Raw genomic sequence first — 23,266 nt, forward strand, 5'->3', positions numbered from 1 at the left:
GTTTGGCACTTTTCAGGGTTCCCCACAGAAATAACCACAACAGCCACAGACACTCAGCACTTAAAAACATCAAATTCTGTACATTCTGACCCCATTTCAACAGACAGATTTCATAAACAACTTCACATGTCCACACAATAAAGCCCCAAACCAAGGGGATTTTGCGTTTTCTCCTTCTTCTTCTCCTTCTTCTTCTCATTCTTATTTTTCCTGCCGCCTATCCCACTAACAACATGTCTCCCCATTGGACATTTTACCGACACCAGCCAAATCTTCACCTACACGACCCAATCAAAAACTCGCATACACATGAAAAATACCCATACCTTTTTATTCTGAAACATTTCCAGCTTAAACAGCTAGCCTGCCTGTGGCCTAGTGGGCAAGGTTACAGTCTTGGGAACATGGGGTCCTAGGTTCAAGCCCAGCTACTACATTCGAGCAAAGCTAGCTACTAAGCAAGACTTCCTGTACCTGTGAAACTCACATTGATCGGGGCTACTGCCATCTACTGACATCAGTTAGTATTGAAATACAAGTACAATTTTTGATGTTCCATAGTTTTGGAGAAATTAGGTGCAATTGTTTTAAAGTTTATTGAATCCCTTATCTGTCATGTTGCCAACACATCTGTGTTTTAAAGGATTTCTGAGCAGTGTGTTTGTGTGTGTGCGTGCGTGAATTTGTGTGCGTGTGTGCGTGTGCGTGCATTTGCGTATGTGTGCGCATGTGTGTGTGTGCATGTATGTGTATGTATACATGTGTTCGTGTGTATGTGTGCGCATGTGTGTTTGTGTGTTTGTGTGTGTATGTGCGTGTATGTGTGTCTGCGTGTGTGTGTGTGTGCGTGTGTGTGTCTGTGTGTGTGCGTGTGTTTGTTTGTATTTTTCAGGTGTTCTGAGCCAGAGGGAATGGGGAGTGACTTACACCGCTGAGAGAATCTGTGCGTTAAAGGGGTCTTCAGTAGACATGAGCTGCACTTACTCATATCCCACATCTCGCACAGTGCAGCAAACATTCTGGTTTATTCACTGGAACAAGCCACAGGAGCCTGAGGACCTGTCCCAGGACCCAGAGTACTCTCACCGTGTGGAGTACCTGGGGAATCAGAGCAGTGACTGCACTTTTAGAATAAACCAACTGAGAGTAACTGATTCAAAAACATACCGATTCAGGTTCCTGACTGACTGTGATGGCGGAAAATTTGCTGGAGAACCTGGGGTCACATTGGCAGTTACAGGTAATTATTTTAGGCTGTAAACTCACAGGATTCTCTTCCCACAAGTATGACTAGAAGCTTTTTTACAGTTTTAATTTGCTATTTGAAGGTCTACAGGTGATGGTGAATCCTGACTCAGTGAAAGAGGGACAGAGTGTGATACTGACCTGTAGCACCACCTGCACTCTGACTGGCAGCCCAGCCTTCATCTGGTACAGGGACGGATCTCCTCTGTCCTTCACTGGTCAGAGTCACCAGTTCACAGCCAGCAGTGAAGACCGAGGCCGCTACTCCTGTGCTGTGAAAGGCTATGAGCTTCAGTCCCCTGCAGTGGCTCTTAATGTGAGATGTGAGTACCAGAGGCCAAACTTCTTCAAATCTCACAGTTCTGAAAGTCTTCAACTATAATTTTCAGCTAAATTGTACAGATTATACTATGCTGCATGTAAATGTTCTGTCATTATAGCATTGCATGAAACGTCAATACCTGAAAACATGCCATAATGCAATGATGGGAAAACACTACATACAGTATGCCTGAGTCAAAAAAAAAAGGTTAAAATTTCACATGAAACTACAAACCCCTCAGTTTGACATCTATATAAAACTGCAATACCTGTTATTTTATTATAACAGGTTCTGCAGTCCTTTTCCCCACAAACCACACAATCCGTCGTTGTTAGAGGCACCAAGGCTTTATTGTGCGCTCGATACCAAAAACACGGAAACAAAAACAAAACACACACGATTAGGACGGGGATTAGATGGCATGCCAATCCCGCGTGTGTCTCTCATTCGAGCACCCCGGTCTCACTGCAGGCAGAGCATATAAACCATTACCAATCAATTGTAACTGCAAACAGGCGTAGTTATAGGCCAGCTATACTGCTCCCACTCTGCCTGCAGATGGCGCCCTAACCACACCACCCCTCCACATCACATTGTGAGATTTCAGCTCCATTATAAACATTACTTTGAAATAAATGTCTCTGCTAGTGTTTTGAGACACAACACAGTGAGTGAGAAATTATATGGAACTTGAACATATTTTTCTAATGATTTTAGATGCTCCCAAGAACACCTCTGTGTGAATTTTATTTAAATCTGCATTACCTGTTTTTTTCTCTTTCAGATCGTCCGAAGAGCGTCTCAGTATCAGTGAGCCCCTCTGGTGAAATAGTGGACGGCAGTGCAGTGACTCTGACCTGCAGCAGCAGCCATGCCAACCCACCAGAGCAAAGATACTCCTGGTTTAAGAAGACTGGATCTGCATTCTCGAGGAGAGGATCAGAACAGAGATACACAATTAAAAGCATCACACTGCAGGATGCAGGAGAATACTACTGTGAGGCAGACAATGGGATTGGGACAAACAGATCTCCTTCTGAACATTTTGATGTGCAGTGTGAGTATATCAGTGCATTACAGCTTCATACACACAGAGCAGAGAGTCAGTATCTCCTGAGTGTCTTTGGGTAACTTCACAGCAGTAAGACACTGAGTAAAGCAGTCACACTGGCCAGTGGAGGAGAAATCAGATATAATTACATTATCATACAGTGATGAGTCTGATCATACTGACATGTCTTAGGTAAAACGTGTAGTCATTTTGAGTTTGCAAAGGGCAAATAAGGTACCACATGCAGCTGATCAACTTTAAAAAATGAAGTTACCATTATTAATGAAGATGCTAAAAAGACGTATCTAAATACTTCTGTCACTTTTAAAAACTTGATTCTGCTGTGTCATTTTCCAACTACCATAAAAAGCTACAGTATATCCAGTTCATTTTGTAACAAAGCATGATATACTGGGATATTTACTGTAACAGGTTCTGCAGTCCTTTTCCCCACAAACCACACAATCCGTCGTTGTTAGAGGCACCAAGGCTTTATTGTGCGCTCGATACCAAAAACACGGAAACAAAACAAAACACACACGATAAGGACAGGGATTAGATGGCAAGCCGCTCCCGCGTGCGTCTCTCATTCCAGCACCCCGGCCTCACTGCAAGCAGAGCATATAATCTATTACCAATCAATTGTAATTGCTAACAGGTGTGGTTGTTAGCCAGCTGTACTGCTCCTACTCTGCCTGCAGATGGTGCCCTAACCACACCACCCCTCCACATCACATTGTGAGATTTCAGCTCCATTATAAACATTACTTTGAAATGAATGTCTCTGCTAGTGTTTTGAAATTCAACACAGTGAGTGAGAAATTATATGGAATTTAACACATTTTTCTAATGATTTTAGATGCTCCCAAGAATTCCTTAGTGTGACTTTTATTTAAAACTGCAGGACCTGTTATTTTCTCTTTCAGATTCTCCGAAGAGCGTCTCAGTATCAGTGAGCCCCTCTGGTGAAATAGTGGAGGGCAGTTCAGTGACTCTGACCTGCAGCAGCAGCCATGCCAACCCATCAGTGCATATACACACCTGGTTTAAGAATAGAGCTGAACTCTCATGGAGAGGATCCAGTTACACCTTTAAAACCATCACACCGCAGGATGCAGGAGAATACATCTGTGCGGCAGGGAATGTGATTGGGACAAACAAATCTCCTCCTAAACGTCTTGTTGTGCAGTGTGAGTATATCAGTGCATCTCAGCTTCATACACACAGAGCAGAGAGTCAGTATCTCCTGAGTATCTTTGGGCAACTTCACAGCAGTAAGACACTGAGTAAAGCAGTCACACTGGCCAGTGGAGGAGAAATCAGATATAATTACATTATCATACAGTGATGAGTCTGATCATACTGACGTGTCTTAGGTAAAACGTGTAGTCATTTTGAGTTTGCAAAGGGCAAAAACAAAATACCACATGCTGCTGGTCAACTTTAAAAAATGAAGTTGTCATTATTAATGAAGATGCTAAAAAGACATATCTGAATACTTCTGTCACTTTTGAAAACTTGATTCTGCTGTGTCATTTTCCAATTACCATAAAAAGCTACAGTATATCCAGTTCATTTTGTAACAAAGCATGATAGACTGGGATATTTATTGTAACAGGTTCTGCAGTCCTTTTCCTCACAAACCACAGAATCCATCATTGTTAGAGGCACCAAGGCTTTATTGTGCGCTCAATACCAAAAACACGGAAACAAAAACAAAACCAAACACACACGATAAGGACGGGGATTAGATGGCATGCCGCTCCCGTGTGCGTCTCTTATTCCAGCACCCCGGTCTCACTGCAGGCAGAGCATATAAACCATTACCAATCAATTGTAACTGCAAACAAGTGTGGTTGTTAGCCAGATATACTGCTCCCACTCTGCCTGCAGATGGCCCCCTAACCACACAACTCCTCCACATCACATTGTGATATTTCAGCTTCATTATAACCTTTCCTTTGCAATAATGGTTCTCAATCTATTTGAGGCAAATCACAGAGATTGAGAATTATATGGAATTTAACACATTTCTCTATTGATTTCAGATGCTCCCAAGAACACCTCAGTATCAGTGAGCTCCTCTGGTAAAATAGAGGAGGGCAGTTCAGTGACTCTGACCTGCAGCAGCAGCCATGCCAACCCATCAGTGCATATACACACCTGGTTTAAGAATAGAGCTGAACTCTCATGGAGAGGATCCAGTTACACCTTTAAAACCATCACCGCAGGATGCAGGAGAATACATCTGTGCGGCAGGGAATGTGATTGGGACAAACAAATCTCCTCCTAAACGTCTTGTTGTGCAGTGTGAGTATATCAGTGCATCTCAGCTTCATACACACAGAGCAGAGAGTCAGTATCTCCTGAGTATCTTTGGGCAACTTCACAGCAGTAAGACACTGAGTAAAGCAGTCACACTGGCCAGTGGAGGAGAAATCAGATATAATTACATTATCATACAGTGATGAGTCTGATCATACTGACGTGTCTTAGGTAAAACGTGTAGTCATTTTGAGTTTGCAAAGGGCAAAAACAAAATACCACATGCTGCTGGTCAACTTTAAAAAATGAAGTTGTCATTATTAATGAAGATGCTAAAAAGACATATCTGAATACTTCTGTCACTTTTGAAAACTTGATTCTGCTGTGTCATTTTCCAATTACCATAAAAAGCTACAGTATATCCAGTTCATTTTGTAACAAAGCATGATAGACTGGGATATTTATTGTAACAGGTTCTGCAGTCCTTTTCCTCACAAACCACAGAATCCATCATTGTTAGAGGCACCAAGGCTTTATTGTGCGCTCAATACCAAAAACACGGAAACAAAAACAAAACCAAACACACACGATAAGGACGGGGATTAGATGGCATGCCGCTCCCGTGTGCGTCTCTTATTCCAGCACCCCGGTCTCACTGCAGGCAGAGCATATAAACCATTACCAATCAATTGTAACTGCAAACAAGTGTGGTTGTTAGCCAGATATACTGCTCCCACTCTGCCTGCAGATGGCCCCCTAACCACACAACTCCTCCACATCACATTGTGATATTTCAGCTTCATTATAACCTTTCCTTTGCAATAATGGTTCTCAATCTATTTGAGGCAAATCACAGAGATTGAGAAATTATATGGAATTTAACACATTTCTCTATTGATTTCAGATGCTCCCAAGAACACCTCAGTATCAGTGAGCTCCTCTGGTAAAATAGAGGAGGGCAGTTCAGTGACTCTGACCTGCAGCAGCAGCCATGCCAACCCATCAGTGCATATACACACCTGGTTTAAGAATAGAGCTGAACTCTCATGGAGAGGATCCAGTTACACCTTTAAAACCATCACACCGCAGGATGCAGGAGAATACATCTGTGCGGCAGGGAATGTGATTGGGACAAACAAATCTCCTCCTAAACGTCTTGTTGTGCAGTGTGAGTATATCAGTGCATCTCAGCTTCATACACACAGAGCAGAGAGTCAGTATCTCCTGAGTATCTTTGGGCAACTTCACAGCAGTAAGACACTGAGTAAAGCAGTCACACTGGCCAGTGGAGGAGAAATCAGATATAATTACATTATCATACAGTGATGAGTCTGATCATACTGACGTGTCTTAGGTAAAACGTGTAGTCATTTTGAGTTTGCAAAGGGCAAAAACAAAATACCACATGCTGCTGGTCAACTTTAAAAAATGAAGTTGTCATTATTAATGAAGATGCTAAAAAGACATATCTGAATACTTCTGTCACTTTTGAAAACTTGATTCTGCTGTGTCATTTTCCAATTACCATAAAAAGCTACAGTATATCCAGTTCATTTTGTAACAAAGCATGATAGACTGGGATATTTATTGTAACAGGTTCTGCAGTCCTTTTCCTCACAAACCACAGAATCCATCATTGTTAGAGGCACCAAGGCTTTATTGTGCGCTCAATACCAAAAACACGGAAACAAAAACAAAACCAAACACACCGATAAGGACGGGGATTAGATGGCATGCCGCTCCCGTGTGCGTCTCTTATTCCAGCACCCCGGTCTCACTGCAGGCAGAGCATATAAACCATTACCAATCAATTGTAACTGCAAACAAGTGTGGTTGTTAGCCAGATATACTGCTCCCACTCTGCCTGCAGATGGCCCCCTAACCACACAACTCCTCCACATCACATTGTGATATTTCAGCTTCATTATAACCTTTCCTTTGCAATAATGGTTCTCAATCTATTTGAGGCAAATCACAGAGATTGAGAAATTATATGGAATTTAACACATTTCTCTATTGATTTCAGATGCTCCCAAGAACACCTCAGTATCAGTGAGCTCCTCTGGTAAAATAGAGGAGGGCAGTTCAGTGACTCTGACCTGCAGCAGTTATGCCAACCCTCCAGTGCTGAGGTACACCTGGTATAGGAAGGGTGGATCTGCATTCTTATGGAGAGGATCAGAACGGAGTTACACCATTAATAAAGTCAACTCCTCAGATGCTGGAGAATACTACTGTGAGGCAGAGAATGCGATTGGGACAAAAAGATCTCTTCCTAAACGTCTTGGTGTACAGTGTGAGTATATCAGTGCATCTCAGCTTCATACACACAGAGCAGAGAGTCAGTATCTCCTGAGTGTCTTTGGGTAACTTCACAGCAGTAAGACACTGAGTAAAGCAGTCACACTGGCCAGTGGAGGAGAAATCAGTTATAATTACATTATCATACAGTGATGAGTCTGATCATATTGACATGTCTTAAGTAAAGCATGTAGTCATTTTGAGTTTGCAAAGGGCAAAAAAGGTACCACATGTAGCAGTTCAACTTTTAAAAAAATGAAGTTATCATTATTAATAAAGATGCTAAAAAGACATATCTAAATACTGCTGTCACTTTTGAAAACTTGATTCTGCTGTGTCATTTTCCAACTACTATAAAAAGCTACAGTATATCCAGTTCATTTTGTAACAAAGTATGATATACTGGGATATTTACTGTAACAGGTTCTGCAGTCCTTTTCCCCCACAAACCACACAACCCGTCGTTGTTAGAGGCACCAAGGCTTTATTGTGCGCTCGATACCAAAAACACAGAAACAAAAACAAAACAAAACACACACGATGAGGACGGGGATTAGATGGCATGCCGCTCCCACATGCGTCTCTCATTCCAGCACCCCGATCTCACTGCAGGCAGAGCATATAAACCATTACCAATCAATTGTAATTGCAAACAGGCGTGGTTGTTAGCCAGCTATACTGCTCCCACTCCACCTGCAGATGGCGCTCTTACCACACCACTCCTCCACTTCACATTGTGAGATTTCAGCTCCATTATAAACATTACTTTGAAATAAATGTCTTTGCTAGTTTTTCGAGAAGCAACGCAGTGAGTGAGAAATTATATGGAATTCAACACATTTTTCTAATGATTTTAGATGCTCCCAAGAACACCTCAGTGTGACTTTTATTTAAAACTGCAGGACCTGTTATTTTCTCTTTCAGATCCTCCGAAGAGCATCTCAGTATCAGTGAGCCCCTCTGGTGAAATAGTGGAGGGCACTTCAGTGACTCTGACCTGCAGCAGTGATGCCAACCCCCCAGTGCAGAACTACACCTGGTATAAGAAGAATGACACTGGAGTCTGGCAGGCAGGATCTGGACAGAGTTTAAACTTTTCTGAGTTTAGATCCTGGAACAGAGGACAGTACTACTGTGAGGCACAGAACAGACTTGGAGCTCAGAATGCTTCTGCTCTACTGGTCACAGTGCAAGGTAGGGCCAGAACATATTTGATACAACATTTTATGTGATACTGATTATGATCCAGAGGCTACAAAGCAATGCTGATCATAATATTGGTGCTACAATCCGAACCGGATCATGGTAGATAATGATGATGAGCAGTGTAACTAAAAGTATCATGATGCCAGCATTGAATTCAGTAAAATTCAAATGTACAGAAATTTCTAGTAAAGGTAGGCATGTAAGGGGTATTTTTAAACATTTATAAACTTTCTTATTAAGGACCTTGGTGAGGCATGTTGTGAAATGAACACTGCTATATCATAACTGACAGGGCTACATCTCTCTGACTTTGCTTAGGAGGTCAGTCACTGATCGCGGGTGCAGCTGTGGGAGTGGCTGCCATTTTGGCTCTTGTGTTTCTGGGTGTTGTGTGCATGAGGTACGTGGTTGTAAATGAGTCGGCTTGTAGTCACTCAATTGTAAATCATTTCTGATTAGACTCACAGTTTAAAACAAATGCACATCTCTGTAAAATGTTGTTGCTGTGCACTAACTGCGTTACATCATGCTGATGCCATATCCCCCCTCTAATGTCTGATTAGTGCTTAGACTGTCATTATTAGTCATTTTGTTTTATTTTGAAGTAAACTTTTCATAAGCCTTGACTGATGCATTTTAGTGTCTCAATAAGTTTAACAAACCTTTATGATAAGCTTGTTCTTAATATGAATCATGTGGACAGTTACAGGCCATAATGAAGTCTTGACAAAAGCATCAATTTGCCCTTGAGCTCCAGTGTTGGTTTGAATAAAGCTGAACTACATTTACTGGGCAGGAAGAAGCCTCTCATAACTCAGGCTCATTTCCTGTGACCAAATGACATCTGAATAATAAAAAAAATATACACATAAATGGGCACTATTGCCTCAGCAATACACATCATTCAAACAAATGCAAATTGTTGTTTGCACAAGAGGGGACTCTTTAAATATTTGTCTGAAAGTAGATTTACTTTTTTATTTTCATTATTTTTTTCTGAATAATCAGGAGGAGAAAATCAAGAAATGAGATGGGGGGAGACGGGGGCAGGCAGGTGAGTTAATGAAATCAGTCTGCATATGTGCATACATGTATTTATCTATGGGTATAATATAATTTTATTTATATACATTGTTTAAGCAAAAATTGAACTTCAATAACACTTTCTATGATGCGTGTCTATAATGCATTATATACAACTTATAATGCCTTATAGTCTGCTCATAATACAGTATAATTAGAGTTATGAAGACTGTTTAACACTCATAATGCTTCATAACAGTAATCATAAGACATTATTTATTTACATAGCACCTTTCTTACAAATAGGTAGAAAACATAGCAGTGTGTGCCATATGGCCTTGAAGGTTTATTAGATTATGTACAGAGGTTACTGTCAGGGTTCTGTGTCTTCCTTCCCCCCTTGTTGTTCTCCGTTGGGCCGCCAGATGGCGACGCCTCGGTTTTGTGTTCAGTTAATTGTTTTATTGTTTTCTATTATCTAATTATTAGTTGCGTTTTGTCTCGTGTTCCCCTCCCTCTCTGTGGCTTGATTGTTCATCGTGCCCTCCTGTGTCTCGTCTGCGTCTTTCTATTTAAATCGCCCTCTCCCCAGACTCAGGCGCTGGAATCTTTTGGTTTGCTACCTGTTTACTTCTGTGACCTGTTTGTTCCTGTTCCTGCCTGTTTCCCCGCTTACCTGTTGTTTGCCTGCCTGTGCCCTCCCTGCCTTGTTTTCCCTTGTTTTTGGGTTTTTGTTTTTTTGTTTTTTCTTGTGAATTTTTTGAGGATTTTCGTTGTTTGTTAATTTCGCCCTGCGAGGCTCTTTGTTCCCTGTTTCTGTTTATTAAAGTCTTTTGTTTTCCCCATTTTTGGATCTTCTGTTTTTTACTCTGCGTTTGGGTCCATTTCCGCACCCACCCTGACAGTTACGATCTTCTCTGTGTCATTTTTCTGTGTGTTGACATGCTTAATGGAAATTGATCCAGAGTTAATTATGTGTATTCCCCTGTAAAGGTCAGTTTCAGTTTCTCAAATGGGTTTGTAGTATGTGACAGTAACATGCTACACTGTACAATTCTGCTTATGTGCATGTAATAATCTGTTCATTACATACAGAGTCAGGGAGAGTGACTTGCACTTTGTGTTGTATTTACCTGATTTCAGTGAATAAATACACAGAGATTATTGTTGTGATGAAGGTTTATTGCTATTGGTTATTGAAAATATATGCTTTGAAATGAATAGAGTATTTCAGTGCGAAATCTTTCCAATATTTTATGAAAACCCACTGTAAAAGTGGTCATGTTAGAGACAAAATAAATCGTATTAAGTGTATTACATTTGTATGTCTGGTTCAGTTGAATTTAACTAGTGATGGCATGTATTTGAAAATGAAACATTGATTCATTAGCTGATTTTTTTATATCAGGTTAAATTGATGTTTTGGAGTTAATGGGGGCGAGTAGCTCACTCCAGCTCTGAGGAGCTCACTGAAATGAACAGGACCTTTCTGTGGAACTTTCCCATCCTTCTCCTGCCTCTTTTCTTTACCCTGCAGGGGAATAAAAGCCCCATTTATGGCAACGTCTCAGGGATGGCAATGAGTCACACTGGAACACAGGATATGGACAGAGACGACGGTGAAGTTCCCCTCTATTCCTCTGTTCAGCCCGCTAACACCCGCAACCAGGAGCAGGTTCTGTACTCCACTGTTCAAAAGCCACTCCCCCAGTGTGAGGAGGGTGTTCAGTACGCCAGCATCCAGTTCCGCCCCTCCAGTGCTGCCCCCAGGTGAGAATATCCCACCTTTATACTACCTGTGCTGACTGTCGCTGTGTCAGGTCTATTATCTCTCTCCAGCAGCTTTTATCATAGATTGCTCTCTCTGACTGGAGCCAGACGAGGCCTCTATGGAGTCAGCAGGAGAACGATCCTCACTGGACAGACCAGAGTGTCTCACTGGATAGACCAGAGTGTCTCACTGGACAGACCAGAGTGTCTCATTGGATAGACCAGAGCATATCACTGGATAGACCAGAGTGTCTCACTGGATAGACCAGAGCGTCTCACTGGATTGACCAGAGCGTCTCACTGGATTGACCAGGGTGTCTCACTGGATTGACCAGAGTGTCTCACTGGATAGAACAGTGCGTATCACTGGATAGACCAGAGCGTATCACTGGATAGACCAGAGAGTCTCACTGGATTGACCAGAGTGTCTCACTGGGGAGAGCTGAGATGGGTGTGCTGTGATTTATATTGGGAAAAAAACATAAAGAAGTATTTTGATTCTCATAGTAGATGTGTTACATTTATGTCAGCGTGTACAATATTAGAAGTTAATGATAGCCAAAAAACGTTCATCCATAACACTTGGACATGTAAGCATGTACAAAACAAACCCTGGAAACAAAATACAAATGACCATTTCAGAGGAAAATGCAAATGAGCATTTCTGAGATTCCAGTACTTCTCAGTACATCTTTAACAGTTTATATATTTATGTGTTCGTAGGACTGGGTGTTGCCTTGATGCACACTATTTCTATATTTTGGTTGTTTGTTTGTTGCAGCCCCAAAGCCGAGTTCAAGTATTTTAAAATGTTGCAATCTCTCGCTGCTGCTTTGCTAAGAACTTCTCTGCCTGGTCAAAAGAAGAACGTGGTAATACGAGGACTGGATGTTCCGCTGATCTAGATTCATCATTTGGTTTGTTCAGCTTGTCAACTTTCTTCTCTTTTCATCTCCCTGCTGTGTGACCTCAGCCTATGACATCACAGTGATGTAATGTTTTCCAAAATTCCAGATAACTGTTCTGTGGCTAAAGCTTCTGCTTGTGCTTCATGTTGCAAGGTGTGTCTAAATGTGATAAAGGCTCAGGCAGGATTGGCTTAAATGAGAATGAGTATGTCTGTGACTTTAATAGAGTCTAAATGCGCTGTTTTCTCCATGCAGGTCACCAGCCCCATCCGTAAAGGAAGACTGTGTTCTCTACAGCACACTTCGAAAACTGGACATGTGAAAATAAACCAGGAAGATATCTTGCTTCATAAACTGTGGACCAATGCTGGTTATTCAGTGTAAATTTGGACATTTCTTTTAATTTGTGAGCATTTTCTGAGTTTTTTCTTGAACTTTAAACAGCAGATTGTCTGCAAAGTAATCCTCAAGCGGTATGAACCAAACATTTTCTTCACTGGATGATACATTTTAAAGTATTTATTAAAACCAGTGAACATAAACTCTCCTCATGAACTCAGGTCACATGACTGTGCCTTTGTCACATGACCAGGATGACTGTGGCTATTTGAATCTGAAAAGATGTACTCAGAATGGATCATTCCTTTGGCATTCTATCAACATTACATGCATAACAGCTCATGTCTTCATTGTACACAAAGTACTACCAAGATGTTGGTGACTGAAAGCCATTATCATTGCTGAATGTATTCGTTGGCCAATATACTGGAGAATTGAGCTTTATATATAATTCAATTTAAAATTTTTGTTAATACTTGTATAACATTTACATTACTATGATATTCTTGTGCACATTTTGTGATTATATTGTGCTTATTACAGAAATGATCCCATCTAGAGTATAAATTCACATGAGGTGAATTGCTTTTCACATTCTTAGTGTTTATTTTTGTACTGACAAACGTTGGAATTCCAGAGCATACCTTGAATTTTTTAAACAATCATTCAATGAAACAAATAAAATAAACCTATGCTTGAAGAATTTTGTACTGTAGTGTTACCCCTGGGTTCTACTGATGGAATAGAACATGTGCAGGAAAACCACTAAACAGGTACTTTAAAAAAACATCCACAGGTGTGATGGGCGGGGGGGGTTCGGAGAACCAGACGCGACTGAACGGGAATCTGAAAGCTATCCACACAGGGTGGAGTAACCACAAGGTCTCGGAAGACTAGAGGAACGGGACAAGTAAACAAACAGAAAATTAAATACTCCTAAGGAGAATATCCAGGTATATCGGACTAAGTAGTCCACCCCATGAAAGGGTGATAAGAACTAAAGTACAAGGAGTATTTAAACTAGACAGAACAGAATAATATACTCCTCTGGGCGTAAGTCCTGCCGTTAAATACTAACAAAAAACTACCCAGCGAAAAGGGCAAACCGAACAGAAAAGGAGTATAATAAAGCTGTCTCATAAAAAGAACTGAGAGTGTAAAGAGGTGAAAACTAAAGAAAACAGCCCCTTCAATACAAATATCATTCATCAAGTAAAAGGCTGTTTGAGTCTCTGCTTTCTGGAATCTTTGTGAACTCTTCATAAAACCCAAAGCATTTTAGGCATTAGCAGCACATAAACTCACTGTGTGTGCTTGTATAATTGTTATTCTGTATTTCTGCCAAATTTAAAAGAATACTCTGACAGTCTTTGTTTCGCTGTTAATTTTCACAGTGTAATAATCAAGACCTGTATATGTGTTTTTTTATTAATATTTTCAATCTGATGCAGCCATGCTCTTCAATACCTTGTTGGTAATCATCTTCTCTGTGTCAGGTAAATGATTTGTGTGTTTTTTCCCAAAAGTAGTTCTGATGTTTCAGTCTGCATATCAGCATTTTATCAGCATGTGTTCCTGTTTATTAGTCTCCCTTCATTAACTCAATCAGAAGCAACAAAATTTAATACATTTAAAAATTCATTAAGGAATGTTATAATATATATAAATGAATGTTAAAAGTACATTATTTTAGAGTAGTTCAAAGTTCTCATCTGAAAAGAGAGGAAAAAGAGAGAACTTTTTTAAAATGAAGTTCCTCTTCACCTCAGCTTAAAAAAATGAGACAGGCATAATATAAATATCTGTGGCAACTAAATGATCAGGGCTGTTTTATTGTGCATGCTGCATTCTTAGAATGGCACAACCTTTTCTCATAACTTGCTTGGTTTTTCTACTGCATTCTAGCAAAGCTAGCTCTAAGCAAAACCTTTGTACCTGCAATTTCACATTGATTGGCACTATGCCTGCACGCATCAGTTAGTATTGAAATACAAGTGCAATAATTGATGTTTCCCTAGTTTTGGAGAAGTTAGGTGCAGTTTTTTTTTAAAAATTTTGTTTTGAATCCTAGCTGTCATGTTGAACATCTGTGTTTTAAAGTTTTTGAGCAAATGATTGTTGTGTGCGTTTCGTGAATTGTGGTGTTGTGTGTGTGTTTTTTCATTTTTGTATGTGTGCGCATTGTGTGTGAGTAGTGTATGTTACATGTGTTTGTGGTATGTGTGGCATGTTGTGGTGTGTCGGTGTGTGTGTGTAAAGTTTTGTTAATTGTATCCCTAGCGTCTGTTGCCAACAATCTGTGTTTTAAAGACTTTTGAGCAGTGTGTTTGTGTATGATGACACAATGAACAACAGCCAGAAAATAAGTGCAAATGGTTTGAACTGTATTGAAAAGTGTAATGCAACAAGTAAAGCCCCCATTTTGGGTATCAAAAACCACATTCATTTTTCTTTATCAATGTCCTGAGTGTTTTAACTGATTCATTCAAATTTAATTTGAATGTCTTCGTTAGTCTGGTTAGTTCAACTTAGTTAGTTTCAAGTCAGTTTTGTTGGTGCACCCTTTTTAAAAAAATAAAGTATCAAATAAAATTTTTAAATTTTCTGAATCACAATCCTACCACACCAGAGTGGGGCTGGGAGAAAAAGGGGTTAGGGCCTTCCCCCAAGGAGAAGATGAATAAAACTAAATTTTCGCCATTCCCTCGGAGAGAATCCTGGGTTCACGGGTTTTCTTCTGGGATCCAAATCCAGCCTGTATGTAACAGGCTTTATAAAAACTGCATTTTTTTCTCAATTTAGTTCTTTTCTTTAAGGAGTAACCAAAACGAAAAAAGTGTTACCAATAAACCAAATAGCTTTTATAAATGCTGACTGTACAGTGCCCTTTTTATCAAATTTCTATCGCTTTTTAAACCATTTTCAAAATTATGTTTAGTTTTTTCCATGTAACTATAGCAAATTAAAACCATAAATAACAATATAAAGATGGCAAAAAACCCTTTTAACAATCAAGTATCATTAGTTGTTTTAAAATCATTTAAAGCAGTGAACTAACCCTCTTGCATTGTCTGCCAATGGAAAATCGCATCATATACACCACTGTTGTGCACTAGCTAAGTGCTAGTGCGTGGCCCCCTAACAACTCTTTAGCTAACTCCAAACAAGGTTTTTGCATCCATTTAAATATCATGGACATCCATACCGTATGATAAAACTACTATAACAACCCTTTCACGTTTTCAAATAGCAAATTCAACATGTGAGAGAAACTCAATAGCTATAAACCACGTGGCTTGCCATTTCAAGAACCGGAGTTAAAACACAGGGGCTGCTACAATGGCGATATTTGTTTAAATTTTAAAATTAAACCCCGAGATCCCAAAGGAAAAAACGGAAGGTGCAAACTGAAAAATATTAAATCCCCGTGTTGAAAACCTATTTTCAAGGAACCCCGTTAAAACACCAATTCTGCTATTCAATTTTTTTGTAATTAATATTAATCCCCAAGATCCCAAGGAAGAAATTGAAGTGGCGATCGGAAAATATTTGTCCCTGGGTCATTTAGGTGCCCCTAGTTTAGGGCAATTAATTTGTAGTTTCCCTTTTCTGATCGTCTTTTTCTCTCCCGTTCCCCTTTGCTGACCTCTCCTGTGCGACAGACAGTCTACAAGCCCTTGGGAGTGGCTAATTTATTTTCCAAATATCTTAGCATTACTACCGGGTCAGCCAATAAAATAATGAGGGATGCAAACAGTCCTCCTAACCCATTAGGTGGGAGCCAAAAAGCATAGGACCTTTAAAAGCGTTGTATTTTTCCCGGTTACTGGAAAGGGAAACAGGAGGGGAAAGACCTGTCCAGACGATACTCCCCCCCGTGGGTATGGGATAAAGAACAGTGACTACTTTCAAAAAAGCTGGAGAAAGTGATTCGCAATATATCTTTAAGTTCGTGAGACCCTTTGTGGAAAAATACTGGGATTCTGGAGTCTCTTTTAAGTCATTCTAAACTTTCTTTTATTCTTTAAGTACTCTAAATTTTTTTCTAATAGAAACAGAATGGTCTTTTATCATGTTTATTCTTGTGTTCGGTCTTCAGTGGTGACAGAGAAGAGGCACAGAGTGAACAACTGACCTGTAGCAGCACCTGCTTGGTGGGAGCCTTTTCCTGGTACGAGAATGGAAAAGTTTGTGCCTATGTTTAATACTCCCTCAATGTAGCCAGCACTGATGATACAGATCTCTCTCCGTGCTACAGGAGGAGTCACTTCCTGCAATGTGAAATGTAGGGGTCTGCCCACCTTCTGTTTTAAAGGAAATAAATCAGCAGCCGGCCCGAAAAAGGATAAAAACGAATAAGCGGCTGCTTGGGGGCCCCCCCGGCCCCCAGGGGGCTGCGTATTTACCCTATGAAACCAGCGGTAGTAAAATTTAAAAAGGAATGACAACCAAATATTTTTAACAACGAACTCATTTGAAAAAGCGATGATAGTTTAACTTAATGTACAAAAAAAAGAGAACAGGGCAGAAGGAAACAACCCGCAGATAGTGATTAAAATGGAAAATTTTTGGTTTCAAACGATGTGGATCAAGGTAATCCTAAAATTTCCCATTTGGGAAAATTGCATTTGAAAAATAGCCGTCAAACAAAATGTCATTTAAAAACACATTTGTAATTTTTCCCTTCTATCTACAGATATTTTGAGAATGTTTATGTATTTATTTAAAATTTTTTTATTTATTTTAAATTTACAAAAACGCATTTACTTTTAACTGCCGGTAAAACTGAGGACCTTTTTCTTTCAGATGCTCTAAAAAACCTCATATCAATTTCCCCCTGGGGAAATAGGGAGGGCAGTTCAGTGAAATCTGACCCGCAGAGTGATGCCCACCACCAGTGCAGAGATACACCCGGTATAGAATATGACTTCTAAGGACAGGAGTTCCAGAACACAGTTACACATTAAAACCATCGCACTGCAGATACTAAATCTCAAAGTGCTGTGATCAATTCTGTGCTGTCATTTAGAATGGCTTGGATGGGCAACATCTTCAGTGAAAATAATAATGCATATAATTCTAAATGTTTTGAAAAACCTATCTATTAAATCTGAAAGGAAGAACATGCAGTGTAGATTATATGTATCCAAAAACCTCTGATATCTGTTTGCTGAAGCTCTATACCTACATTTCCATTGTGGGTGATACAGTGCCAGCATTCAGTCCTTAAGAGCGGATTATTTGTCAACATGCTGTCCAAGCACAACATACGTACATCTCTGTATAGTGCAAAAGGCGTAAGGTGGTACATTGCCAGATGATAAAAGAGCGCGACATCTCAGATGTCTTGTGCCTTCTTTGTTAAGAAAAACATTGCGCAGCATTGCTTTGGAGATAGCTTCTTTAATTTCGGTGTGTAGATATCTATATAGTTTGTAGTACAGTAACGTCATTTTGATATTGACTTTTAATGGCAGACCTAGATTTAGCCAGTTTGAATGAATGAGTTATAGACAGTGCTTTGAATGTATGTGAGCAACAGCATTCCCACACACTGAAAATGTGTTTCATGAATGTCTCCTGTAGATGGCGTTATCACCCTTTATGTACAGATAATTTTTTTAAAAGTGGAAATGACTGCATGTTTCCACGTTAGGTAGCCAATCCAGAAGAAATTGGCTGTTGACCAGCTTACATGAAAGAATGTAACAAATAACGGCAGTTGTCAATGAGAAATGCATTTGAGGTAAAGTACATAATTTCTTTATGTTATTAGGTATAGCAAGAAAGTGAAAGTTGCCAATATTGTTCATATCAGCAAAAGTACAAATATTTAATATCTCATAAGTACAGTAACAAATTACATGTGCCAGTTACTTCTACTGGCAAAATAACAAAAAAGCATTTGCTTCAAGCAATGCATGGCCCTATCCTCTAGTGACCATCAACTTTCTGCTCATGTTCATGTGTTGATATTATTGGTGCACATTATGTCCATTAAGAAAAATCATTTTTATCACCTTGCTGGATTTTCTAATGTAGAATAGAAGTGTGTTGGTTACATTCTGTTTTCTTTTTAACCCACTCCAGGTTTGAAGGTGGATATAAATTGAACAGTGTCAGGGGGAGAGACAGTGGAACTGGCCTGTTGAGCAACCTGCACTCACCTGACTGAGGAGCAACAGCTTCATTGGTACAGAATGTGCAGCTTCTGACTGAAGACTCCAGGTTCTACCAGTCCTAGAATCCTTAAATTCAGGCGTGTGATACAGGCAGATAACTCCTGTGCTGTAAATAATCAGCATCTTATTTCCCCAGTGACTCTCAGTGTGAGATGTTGTGTTTGAGGTCACATTTGTATTGCATTAATTTATGCACAAGAACCAAGAGAACAAGCATTCTGTCAGACAGATTGAGGTTTTGGGGTCTCAGTTGACTTCAATCTTTAATTAAGAAATAAAATACTGGACCATTTACAGTAATATGCATTCATACATTATTGTCTGTGCAGTAAAATGTGGAATTCTGTTGAATATATTATACCTCAGTATATTGTGGTATTTCTTCTTCTCACTCAGGTGTAGAGTTGAAATGAAATCCTAACAGTGAGTGAGGAGTAGGTGACTTGATAACCTGTAAATCTACTGCTGACCTGACTGGCAATAAACATTCATCTGGTACAAGAATGGAAAATTTCTACAAAACACCAACCAGAAATATCAACAAGATGACTACCTTCAGTTCAAGCCAGCATGGAGATGCGAGCGCTCTTTCTTATGATAAAAGTGTGAGAATATATCAAATCTTGTGACTCTCTGTGAGTATTTGAGGACAAACTCATTTTTTTCACTTTACTGAGTCTCTTTTTTACTTTTTTGAAAAGCGGGGATGCAGTTTTTTAATTTACCGAAAAAAGACAAAGGGGGGAAAGAACCCCCGCAGATAAATTGGGGAAAAGGAAGTTTTTTTTAAAACGATTCATTCGAATTTAAAAAATTTAAAAAAAATAAATTCAAAAAAGCAAAAAAAATGCGATTGGGGAAAATTTGGAAAAAAAAACATTTTTAAAAATTTAAAGGGGGGATCTATAAAAACTCTGACCTGCAAAGTGATGCCCCCCCACCAGTGGAATACCTGTATATGAATAAGAGTGTATCCCAGAGACAGGAGGACCAGGGGACAGTTCCCATTAAAAGCACACCTGGGGATGCGGGGAAAATACCCCTTGAGGCACAGAATGGGATTGGGAAAACAGTCTCCCCTAAACGCCTTGAGGCAGTGTGAGTATATCAGTGCACCCACTAAACACAGAGAACAGGGGTTTTGGATCTCCTCAGTGCCTTTGGGAAATTTTACAGCAGTAAACCGAGTAAAGCAGAAACACTGGCCCATGGAGGAGAAATCTAATAAAGATATAATTGATTTAACATGATGATAAGCCAGATGAACGGAATCTCTAAGAAACAATAGTCTTCGATTTTTTTGGGGCAAACAAACATACCATATGTACGTAGAGTTTTATACCAAAAATAGTTCTCTTAATGCACCAAGCAAACAGGTTTGTGTTTTTTTTAAATTTTTTAACCCTTTTCTAAATAATGCAAAAAAAAAATTGCAACTAAATACTGCTGTCATTATTGGTTTTTTTAAATTTTCCCTTTCCCCCCCCCATGAAACGATGCAGTATATTCTCCATTTCCAAAAAAAGGCATTTGGGGATATTTCACTTCATTATAAATTTTCCCTTTTTTAAAAAATTTTCTGAATCTATTTAGCAATCCAAGTTATAAATTATAGGGAATTTTAAAAATTTCTTTGATTTTAGATGTCCCAAAAAAACCTCAGTATCAGGAGGTGAAAAGTGGAGGGCATTCGGGAATCTGACCTGAGAGTGATGAACCCACCAATGCAAAACTACCCCTGGTTTAAAAGTGACACTGGGTCCAGGCAGGATCAGGACAGATTTTGAACTTTTCAACTTTAGATCCGGGAACAGAGAGTACTACTGTGGGGCACAGAACAGACTTGGACAAATTTTTCCTCTGCTGGTCACAGTACGGTAGGCCCAAATTTTTATTCATTTATGTGTTATTGATCTAAATTCTGAGATGCTGTTACTGTATGTTTTTTTGTGGATTTTATTTAGGCCTATTCTTTTGAATGACAGGAATAACCCCATAAACTGAATCTTATTGTGGTGTGGACAGAGAGAAAGTCGCCCCAAATATTTTGTTCCAATCACCAGGATTACTCATTGCACAACCCCCGGAGAAAAAAATTAGTAAATCGGGGATGAGTTCATGGGGCAGAAAAAACATGGCAGGGCTTTACTTTTCCCCCCGGGAGTCATATTATCTGAGTCTGTATCACTCACTGGGTGTTCCCAGACCACGGGAACCATCATCCAGAAAAAGCATGACTATTCCCAGAACCTCCAAGCACAACTCTACAGTTAAAAAAAACATCTCAGAGAATGCGATCAGGATTTTTTGTCTTTAATTATGGAAAAAAGTTTGGGTTTGAAAAAGGGGGCACATGGCTCAGGAGGTAAGACCGGGTTGTCTGGCAATTGGGGGGTTCAAACCCCACCCCCTGTAAGTGTCCTTTAGCAAGACACCAACCCCCAAATGCTCTCGAAAAGAGGACAAATTTTAAAACGCTTTTATAAAAAGGGTATATAAATATCCTTTAATTTACCATGAAGGAGGAAAAAAAGATCGAGATCATTTTCACTCATGAGTGGATGAAGGCGTTTTTTTGGGGTCCAGGAAAGGGTATAGCCACCTGCCTGAACCGTCCCCCACCCAACCAGTAGAGGCCCTTTTTATTTTCAGACCGTGAACTCAGTTCCGATGGAACAAGCAAATGTTAAAATTTAAGATCCCATTAAAATGGGGAATAAAAAAAATGCACCCGGGACAAATTTAAAATTATGTTAGAGGGCTCTGGTAACTTTTCATCCCTTCCCAAGGGGAACTCATCTCAGTGACTCTGTGCCCCATGCTTTATTTGACATAAATTTTCATGTTTGTGTTCATATACAATGCAAGCTATTTCTTCTTTTTTTGGTTTATACCTCATAGGAAACCCACCATTTTGATTGTAGTTTATTTTTTTGGGGCTAACACCTAACCATATTTAACTGTGATTTAATGGACATTAAAAATTATCTTCTTCAATGTAAAACCTTCAAGTGATTCTGTGATACATAATCCACGAATCAACAGAGGGAAACTGTTTTTTTGGGGCAACAGAGTGGATGGGGAAAGCAAGGGGCTTTTGGCCACTCTGTTTTTAACAGTGTCTGGGGGGCCTTATGTGTGACTGGGTTCTTCCTGTGTTCACCGCAGGCAGAGCCTTCAGAGAGGACAAAAGCAGCCAGCGACACAAACTCTGTGCTTCAGAGAGTTGCGAGGCCTCAGTGTGGGGTTAAAAAAACAGAGGAGAGAATCCAGAGAATGAGAAATGGTGAATCAGGGGGAAAGAGTCTCTTTTGTCTTTAACTTTACAGAAATGCTGTCTGTTTCAGTTATCCATTTTTTTGAAGAGTGCTGGGGAGGATTTTTCCCAGAGTACTGAACCCTGTGCAACATGCTGTTCTGTAATCTGCAACATGTTTCATCCCTCTGCCATGCATGTTCATGTAGCCCTGTGCAACATGCGTGTTCATGTAACCCCCCTGCAACAGCATGTTCATGTAAACCCGCTGCAACATGCATGTTCATGTAACCCGCTGCAAAATGCTCCTGAACCGCCCGTTTTTATAACCCCGTTACAACCCCCAAACTCAGCCCTGCGCTCTTCTAATTGAATGAGAAGATTATAATGCAGATTAATGCAGATTATAATCTCCAAACTCATCACTTTTAAAAACAAGGTCCAACATCTTTTAAAACAGTGTTTTACACATTTTTCATTGCCTTTTTGTAGCCCCATTTTTTCTTTCTGTTTGGTTGGGTTTTTAAATAATGATCTTTGTGTTTTTTTTTTTTACTTTGTTTTATTTTGTCTATCAATATATTATGATTTATTTGAGCTTTATGCCTGTGAACCGAAACCCCTGTTTTGATGAAAATTATCATTATTTTCTTTTATGGCCATCATGTTTTGCCTGCAAACCCCCCCCCCCAAAAAAAAAAAAAAGAAGACATAAATAAAAAAATATTTATATAAATTCCATTTTATTCACGGGGCATCTATTTCATTTTGTGAAATGGAAAGATACAATAATCCAATGGTTTTGTAGTAAAAACTCTTAGAAATATAAGCATTGAAATCAACAATTTTGTATGAAGGACCAAAAAGGAAATAAACCCAAAAATCTAAAAAAGGGCACATGAACATCAAACAGAGATACAATGCTTCCCCCAAATGAGCTGAGGTGGAAAAAAAATAAAAAAGAACAGGCTGGGGAAGTGGCGCGCAACTGTCTGTGGCGGGGTCCCCCAAATTAGGGAGCTTCACCCAAACCCCCGCCCTCCCTCTGCCAAAAAAGCCCAACAGGGGGCCCCCCACAGTACCCGCTTTGGGGGCCCCCAGCTGTGCACTTTAAAATTTAAATCACCTGTCCCCCCTTATATCTTCTGGAAAGTAAGTCAATATCTATTTGATCTGGGGTTATAGAGACGAGCAAAATTTGTTATTCGATTGGAACATGGGTTCCCTTTTTCTGGGTTTTAAACTCTTTAACGATTTAAAACTTGATGGTCATGTAGATCTTTAATGTTTTATATTCATTATTTTAAATATTCAAGTTACACAGGAAGTTACATTCTTGTAAAATAATCTATTTTCTGTAATTTGATTTTATTTGTCATTCTCCCAAACCTGTTAAAC

At 39.6% G+C, this 23,266-nt stretch overlaps 2 protein-coding genes across 2 annotated transcripts in view; both read left to right on the plus strand.

The window, feature by feature from the left end:
* The window catches only part of LOC135237959 (B-cell receptor CD22-like), a 174,649-nt gene that overhangs the window by 140,511 nt on the left and 10,872 nt on the right, over positions 1 to 23,266 (plus strand). The window lies entirely within an intron of this gene.
* On the plus strand, positions 642 to 9,421 carry LOC135238088 (B-cell receptor CD22-like). Its single transcript, XM_064305759.1, has 4 exons — positions 642 to 1,240; positions 1,329 to 1,568; positions 8,109 to 8,378; positions 8,709 to 9,421. The coding sequence occupies exons 1-4, from the start codon at positions 718 to 720 to the stop codon at positions 8,843 to 8,845; spliced, it is 1,170 nt and encodes a 389-aa protein (XP_064161829.1). The 5' UTR covers positions 642 to 717; the 3' UTR covers positions 8,846 to 9,421.

This window comes from Anguilla rostrata, chromosome 1 (assembly GCF_018555375.3).
Source record: "Anguilla rostrata isolate EN2019 chromosome 1, ASM1855537v3, whole genome shotgun sequence".
NCBI lineage: Eukaryota > Metazoa > Chordata > Actinopteri > Anguilliformes > Anguillidae > Anguilla > Anguilla rostrata.

Bases quoted from the DNA above. Each gene is read 5' to 3' on its own strand.
- LOC135238088 (XM_064305759.1), top strand. From the start codon at position 718: ATGTGTGCGCATGTGTGTGTGTGCATGTATGTGTATGTATACATGTGT. The intron at 1,241-1,328 runs GTAATTATTTTA...TGCTATTTGAAG, and splicing joins GGTCACATTGGCAGTTACAG to GTCTACAGGTGATGGTGAAT. The intron at 1,569-8,108 runs GTGAGTACCAGA...TTTCTCTTTCAG, and splicing joins AGTGGCTCTTAATGTGAGAT to ATCCTCCGAAGAGCATCTCA.